The sequence below is a fragment of the Coturnix japonica genome, chromosome 7 (genome assembly GCF_001577835.2).
Source record: "Coturnix japonica isolate 7356 chromosome 7, Coturnix japonica 2.1, whole genome shotgun sequence".
NCBI classification, from domain to species: Eukaryota; Metazoa; Chordata; class Aves; order Galliformes; family Phasianidae; genus Coturnix; species Coturnix japonica.
Genome location: NC_029522.1, coordinates 22,803,275 through 22,811,652, shown reverse-complemented (window position 1 = coordinate 22,811,652; position 8,378 = coordinate 22,803,275). Strand labels below are relative to the sequence as shown.

General features: G+C 38.6%; 1 protein-coding gene across 1 annotated transcript in view; it reads right to left on the bottom strand.

The window, feature by feature from the left end:
- Positions 1 to 397: 397 nt before the first annotated feature.
- The window catches only part of GYPC (glycophorin C (Gerbich blood group)), a 31,675-nt gene continuing 23,694 nt past the window's right edge, over positions 398 to 8,378 (bottom strand). Inside the window, exons 2-3 of the mRNA XM_015868810.2 lie at positions 7,965 to 8,015; positions 398 to 5,624 (exon numbers count right to left, since the gene is read on the bottom strand). Coding sequence (XP_015724296.1) covers positions 5,428 to 5,624; positions 7,965 to 8,015 — 248 coding nt within the window. The 3' untranslated portion in view covers positions 398 to 5,427. The remainder of the gene's footprint in view (positions 5,625 to 7,964; positions 8,016 to 8,378) is intronic.

Below are 8,378 nucleotides of genomic sequence, written 5' to 3'. Positions count from 1 at the left end.
TTTAAGTCCTGAGGCATGTGAAATGCCCAAGGAAGATTTGTTCTTACCTCAGCTTCTCTGAGGTGTTTGTGAGCCTGCCTGGAGTTTTTACAAATGCTGTCTTAGATAATAGATCAGTGTTCAGCTGTATGCTGACATCCATAGAGTAATGCTCTTTCAGAGAGAGTTATTGTTTGATTTCATACTTGAAGTTTGGACTCCTTTGTCTATCCACTAAAAGATGCTCTTGCTTTTTCACAAGCAAGCCCTACTGGTATACCTTTTATTGTTTTCATGCTCTACTGAGAACAATTCTAGCCTACTTATCCTTTTTGACCTGCATCCCAAAGAAAACAACATAATTGGTGATTCTCAAAGTTCAGGATGTTCTAAAAGGTAACAAAAATAGAACAGTCTCTTAAATGCTGAAAATTACAACTTTAATTATAAAGTTATTTGTTCCTTCGTATTTAGCTTCTTTTTTTCCAATTCAAAGTAATTTACACCAGCACTGTATTAATAGCTTTGAAAAATACAAACGTTATAGTCAGTTTTAACAGACAATCAGCAGCGAGTTTTGAATGCTGTGTTCTCTCTTGTCATAGCAATGCTGCAATTCAGATGCTTTAATATAACATACCAGACACTTTCAACCATACATACAGATTAAAATAACAGAAAAAGGATGTGGGGAAAAGAAATGAAATTATGCTGAAAGATTTATTCTTATATGGATTTCTACTGAAATTTAGAGTGTTTCTTTCTTGACATGGGTAGCAAGACAATTTTCTTGCAAGAAAAAAATAGGTACAGTGAGTGAAATTCTTGTCCCACTGCATTTGGAGGAGTTTATCCCAGTCACACAGAGAACTGTCACATAGAATAAGGATTCCTTATTTTCAGTCACTGATAATTTCTCTATCTTGAACCAGGCAAAGACCTCTACTTCTATAAACATTTCATTCCTTTGTTATACAGTTGGATGTATGTTTTTCTTTGCTATCACTAGCTTCCTTTGCAGCTAGTTGTGTTTTCAGACCTTGGATGTGTTTTCATTGCTTGTTCAGAGATTCTTTAGTGTTCTCTCCTTTATGAACTGCTGCTGTGAAGCTTTTACTTTTTCCAAACACAAAAGCTTTCATAGGTGAATTACTGAAAGGTTTTAGAAAAGGGAATAAACAGCTCTTAATAGACTTAGTAAGGGTGCTCTTTTGGTTTGTATTTACCAGCATTTTTTGATTGGACTTGCACATGCAAAGAATTCAAACACCTCATATAATTCTAAGAAATTGATTGTCATCAGTTGCCTTCTGTAAATACACTTTGATTTCTCCAAATGGCACCATCTATTTTGCTTGATGAAAAAGTACTCTCCATCTCTATTGTCATCTAATTACCTTTTCCCACTCTGTATCTTTTTTACTAATTTACATGTTGCATCAGCTTTTTCTGTACTCTGTGTGAGACATCCTCACATGTTTTTGGCTAACAGTGCTATCCTACATATCCTTCTCCTATAAGTGTTACAGCATTTTGTTTGCTTTCCCCACTGAAAGGAAACAGTCCTTTTAATATTCCCTTTGTGACATTCTCTCAATGATGTCAAGATTTGATGTAAAAGAAAAATCCACGTTGAGAGTACTAGGGGGATCCTATGGTATTAAGAGTCTCCCAAGATGATTTGGTCCTTTTGTTCTAAAAAGAAAGAAATATATACAATTACTGTGACTGCTGTCAGTTTAAATCCCTTGCAGGACTGCATTAATGTGCAGTGGCACTTTGGCCTCCAGGAAAACCTGGAATGGCAGAGGCCAATACACAGTGGTATTCCCCAACCTTTCATGAGGAATTAAGGCATCAGGACAAAACCAGGCTGCTTGAGCAATCCTCGTCCAGATTTCTTGTTTAGTGAATATCAGATGTTTATCAGCAATATGTTTAACTAACTAGCGAGTCTGCAGTAGTGAAAATTAGTTCTTAGCTGGCAGAGAGGGACAGATAAAAATAATGAAATGAGTAAATGGCCTATCCTTTGCTATAGAGGTGCCATGGGGAAGGCAAGGGAGATCTGACTGGGAGCCTGAGGGATTGCAGATGGGAAGGGCAGGCATGGCTGGTGAGATGGAGTGCCAGAGAGTCACAGGACAGCGGGGCCTGCGGCAGTAGAGAAGCACGGGATAAAAGCACATGAGGGGAAAATGAAGTGTTTCCTTCTTTTTCCTGTTCAGGAAGCAAATTGTTAAAACTGATTGATCATTGCTGATGAAAAGCTATGGCTGTCAACCAAGACATTTCAATGTTGCACATAGTGTTTGCTTTAGCACAGCATGTTGCTTGCAGGAGGATTTTTTTCCTAATTATTAGTCCTTAAAGCAGTAGGAAGTTTGTAATGCTGTCTTTTTACAACTAAATTGAGTGACTCGAGACAGTAGAGTTATTGTTTGAGAGGAAAAAATAAATAGCAGGATGAGGCCACTAGAGTTGTGCCAGTCATTCAGAAGTCATGGGTTTCTTCATTACAAAGCAAAATTTGTCCTGAAAAAAGAAATAAGCAGAAAATTTCCAAAAACCATCTCTGTGTTCAGCATGCTTGAGTCATTTCTAAATACACAAAGTCCTGGAGCCCAAAAGGATACTGTTTAAAAAAAATAAACTAACTGAAGCTGTAGCTCTTGCCAAATTCACTGCTCTGCAAACATTCAACGTGGCTCATTACTGCTAGGGAAGCTGTTGCTGTAGTGTTTGTTAGCCCAGATGAATAGAGAAAATGGGATAAAGAGATTTAATTAAGCTACAAAAAAGGGATATAGTCAAAGACCAGTAGTTGTATTTAGTAGGGGATGAAATGACAAAATGCCTGGTGTTGACTGAACTCATAAGAATTGGCTGAGATCTACTGAATTCACATCATGTCACCAGAGAATCTGACCCTGTGGTTCAAATGTGGACGCTCAGTCTGACTTAATCCACTTTGTAATTTAAAAACTTAATTTCTCCCAAAAGGAGACACTAATTCATGTTTCCCCATCTTCTATCAGGTATGTCACCATTGTCGAAAATCAGCAGGTCCGAGTTGCAAAAGCACAATTTCATGACTGGGGAAGGAAGAAGGAATTTATTCCCTATGATCCCCGTACTTTGCTCGATAGTGAATTTTCTTCAACAGCCAAACCTACATCAGGTGGTTCTTGGTAGCTGACAGAGGACAGAAAGTGATGAAAGGTTGGCAGTCTTTTATAGGTCCTGCTAATGCTTGAGAGGATTTTGGTGTTTTCATGCCTTGTGTGATAAATGCAGCAGAGCTCAAGTCATCCCATTTAGCCTCCCCTTGGAGGCAATATTTACATGGAACTGGAGGGTCCTCAGTTTTACAAACTCAGTTTTACAGCTAAGATTAGTTAATTTATACAATGCTTGTCCCAGGAAAAAATAAATGTCTCCTATTTCAAAAGCAGTGAAAAGATGAAAATAGTGAAGTATCTTAGGGAAAAAAAAAAAATAGGCAGGTGCATAATATCAAAATATTTGCTTGTTCTGGATTACATGCAATTTATATACTTTAGCCACAGAATACAATTTGGCTTTGCAGCAGTATGTTATGAAAAAATACCTTATGTGTTTAGTAAATGTGGCAGGATTTTGATGTTCTTTGGTTAAAATGCAAACACGCAGGGACTTGAGATCTAAGGTATTAGGATTTGAAGAGCAGTTCAAAGTCCATCTCCTTCAGCTTCTGAGAAAAGTATGAGATGGTGATTGAAAAGACAAAAGTATCCCAGTTCTCCACTTGAGTCCTCGCAGTCTTTTCTTGTCAGATCTGTTTACGCTTTTGTGGTCGATGTTGGTAACGTATATGATGGAGTCCTGGAGAATTTCATGCTTTGGTGCCAAGAAGTGAGCAGAAGTGATCAGGAACAGTGTCTTGAAAACAGTTGTACGTGCCTTTATGTATACATTGCTCTAAATATGTGTATATATATAAACATGAGAGATTAAAATGTTGAGTTAAGGGGAGTTCATCAGTGTCTTATCTGTTATCACATATTTATCCCTCTCTGTTTTCAGTAGTTCAGGGCACCAGTGCAGCTGGGAATGAGCAGGTACAGAGAACAATTACTCAATTTCCGGAGCTAATTGTGGGCTTTAATTAGGAAGCCAGCTTACTGAGTTAAAGAAACTCATTGTCACTGATTCTTAGGTGAGGCATAAGGTCTTCTCATATGATCCACCACAACCATTCTATTTATTTATTTATATTAAAGCATTGATGGTCAGCGTAATGCTCTTATCAAGGACAATGCAAAGGATGTACAGAGGCCATGCAGAGGGAGGCATCGGTACTAGCCAATGGCATGCAGCTGAACGAGCTTCTTTCTACTGTCAGTCTTTTGGTTGCATTTGTAAAAGACTTACGAGTACATGCATCGGAACCGAGTTCCTCTTCCTGCATCGGAACCGAGTTCCTCTTCCTGCAAAAATGCAGGATGTTGCTGGCAAGCATTCAATAAACATTCCAATGCAAAATAAATAAATAAATACCCAGGCAAAAATATCTTACTCAAAAGAAATCTGGCTGAGCTCTGTTGTCTTAAACGGCCTGTTCAAACCAAGATACTTTACCTTTTAATACGTATCTACTTATGCATGCATGCAGGGAACCTACTGACTAATTGAAATCATATCTGTAAGTTTACTGACTATTATATTCTACACTGTGAATTCCGACATTTAGCAGTTCTCAAGCTGCCATGCAGAGCAAGTTAGAAACAAATCCTTCACTCTTTCATTTTCCATGTTTTCCAACAGTTTTGTTTCTTCAAAGTGTTTTGGACTTTTATATTTATAAAATCCTAAAAATTAAAAAAAAAGAAAAAAGAAAAAAAGAAAAAAGTCTCAATCAAACTCCCCAAACAAAGAAAGCAAACTCCCCTGTGGCAATAACATTGCACATTTAAGGGGTCGGGGGAGATGTCTGGGCTACAAAGCTATTTTTGTTCCAGCTACTTCAGCTTTATCTAGTTTAATGTTTGTTCTGTGACCATTTGAAATTCAATTTCAGGTAGTTCTGTATAATATCAGCATAGAAGGCATCATTAACTCTGAGAGGATGTTTTCCATTGGCATCTGCTATTTTCACCAAATGTCAAGACTTGACATTTGCTATCGTTTGTCTGGTTTTGGTGTATCACTCACACTGAGATTTTGTTTCTTCTTATCTGATATTGATTTCAACTGTGACCAGCTGTGTTGCTAATAAAATCAACGGGCAAGTATCTGGCATTTAGCTCTTCGTGGGTAGAGAAAAAGAAACAACCCAGCAACAAAATAGAGAGATACTTTTCAATTAGGGTGCTTGCCTGCATCCTAATATTATCCATCTCTTGGCACTTTTGTTGTAGTATTTCTGATTGATTCCCGTGGGGAAGTCTCCATGGACGTTCTTGCCTCTCAGATGAAATATTCCTTTTTACTCTCATCCACAGCTTCTTGGAGAGCAGGGTCATTTTTCAAAGCAGCATCAGCACTTTCAGCAAACTCAGTTCCTTTGGCCTCATTGGTGTGGTAGGTGCCCTTATGCCTGTACATGTACCGGACCATCACAACCAGCAGGCAAATGAGGACAAATACCACGGCAGCGATCACACCTAGAGGAAAAGTACTACTGTCAGTAATATAATACAAGCAGCATATTACAGGCAAGTATCATAGCTTGATTTACTTGAAAGGAAAAAAATATATATCTGCATAACATAAGATATTCACTAATGGTAATGGCTGAGGTTAGAAAAGTTTCAGAAAGGGACAAATTGAAGAACTCAGATGGGATATACGTACTGCAGAAATGCAGGTCAAAGTCTTGCAAGCTTTCTTTCAAATCGATAGCTTGATTTAGCTGAATTCATTGGAACTACAAATTCATTCACAAATGAGCAATCCTGACATCCCCAGTGACAGGGCATATCCAGGGGAGTATGTGGGCAGCCTGATCCTGCCCCACTGAATGGGGGGATACTCAGCAAGTAGCAGGAGCCATGTGCCTGCAGTACTGATTTCTATTTCTATTCTATCTGTAGTCTCATCACGTTGTGCTCAAATTAAGAAAATCTTATGGTAATGAATGTGAAAGTGACACCTAGGAGGGATTATAAGTAGAACTTCTCCATCTCTTAGGCTAAGACTAATTATTATCCATGGGTAACCCAAACTCATGCGGGGCTGAACTATGAATGAAAGCACTCCTTGCAAAGGAAATTAATTCCAAGCTCCAGGAATGGCTGTGGAGTGAACACCTTATGTCCTGGGTTTGCCTTGTGTCCTTACTTTGCAGTATCTTTTCCATTTTTTTCCCTTTTCTACAGTGAAAGGTGAAAGTCCAGAGCCACTGACAAGTTCATGCTAAAAAATTACAAATTGAACACCCTTCTCTCAGATCAAATTAATCATTTAAGAATCCTAAAAGTAAACAAGATATTATGAAGCTGATTTATTCAACTTTGATTTGTTTTTTTTCTTGCACTTGTTGTGTATAACTTAGGTGTTCTAAGCTCTTTAGCTGCGATTCTGTACAAGTGCATGATACTGAGCTGATTCTATATTAATGTGGCTCCAGGACCAGGGGATTAAAGGAGTAAACCATGCATTAAGGAAACACACAATGAAAAGCACCAGAATAGAGTATTCCTAGGAAAATCCCATATGTGGATTGTGAAGCTGCTGTGAGGAAGCAGTGGGTAGGAACTCATCTGAATAATTGTAGTCATCTATGGTACAGAAGGCTCCGTTTGAGTCAGTCCCATTGGGCTGCTTCTGCAGTCAGTGGAATGGAGGGTAATGATTCCTGTTCTTAGAGAAATAGAAGCCCGTGTTTGATCAGATGAATCGTTCTCTGGAAATAAGTACTATTCCACAGTGACAGTGATGGCTGTGTAGAGAGTGTCTCTCTTTTGTTCCCTGTATTCAAGATATGAGCCAAGAGGTTGTCTCCAAAGCTCTAGATTTAAGAGCATCAGTAAACTAAGTTTGGGTACTGTACTGACGTGAAGATGGGGGTTTGGGCAGAACATTAGCAAGGTGAATAGGAATAATAACTCTATCTTACAAAACATGCCTGCAGCATTATCCCAAAGATTTTATGGTGCCTGATTCTGGAAAGAAAAGTTATTGCTGGCAGAAATTAAATTGCTCATACTGGGAACTTTAGGTTTATAGTGATGTCTCAGTTGTGGTGGGGGTTTCATCAGTTTTTTGGGCTGGTATCCCTTGACACAAGAGGTTTTAATAGGCTTTAGATATAGCACAATATTAATAAGCCTGAGGGACTAAGTACAAATCAATTTACCTGCTACTTGTTCATAGAAAGCTGAAATTAAAGTTACGTGAGATGGGACCTGAGGGAAATATAGCAGAGCCTCACCAATTTGCACTAATGATTGGTATACCCCCTTGTGAATAACTTAAATTAGCGCGTTAGCATGGAAATGAACAAACACAATAAAAGTAAAAAGACAGGATTCTCTCTGTGAACATAGCTTTGCTCGTTTCTTCTGACAACTGTATTTAGTTTAAATGCATGAGGGTTTAGTAATGGAACACCAGGATAGGCTCTGTGGAATATTCTGTAAGAAGAAAGGGTCAGCTGGCGTGAGTTAGCCTGCTCAAATCAAAGACAGCACTCCAGTTTTGTACTGTGTGAAAGTCTTGGACCAGGGAATGATGAGAAATATCAGAGGTTGACTTTGCTACTGGGCACTTGGATATTTTGGAATAGATGGAGGTGGTACAGCTCAGTGGTTTGTGCTCATTATCTTATCTCGTTATCTTTGCCAATAGCCCCTCTGGGAGTAGATTTCCCACTGGCCTAATTAACTCTAATTGTGCCACTCCTGTTGTCTTGTCAGCAATGTAGGAGTTTTGCAAAATGCAGGAAAGCAACCAACCTGCTGTTTTAATTCTAATGGTTCTGCTAAGTACAGCCTGCTTCCTACCTCCAATAACAGCCACATCTGCTCCAGCTGAGGAATTCTCAACGTCTCCATCTATAAATAGACGATAAGATACAAAAGTTAATTAAAGAAAAAGGACTTGGATCACACACAGCAGCAGTGACTGTTCTAGCAGTGCTGTGTTATTTTAACCTCTGAAACTCAGAACTTAAACAAGATCCCTTGTTAGCAAAATGCGTTTATAAAACACCTCATTAGAATTGTCTGTTTTCTGTCACCATAACACTGGATAAGAAATAAATAGCGCACTATGCAAACTATTGTGGTCCTCAGGGAAACACCTACTGTGTATTATGAGCACTTACCTGTAACATCCTCCAGTGAATGATTAAATTAAGGGCATTCAGATACTGTGATTACTCTCAGAAAGGCTGTTTTTTTCAGGGGAAAAAATGT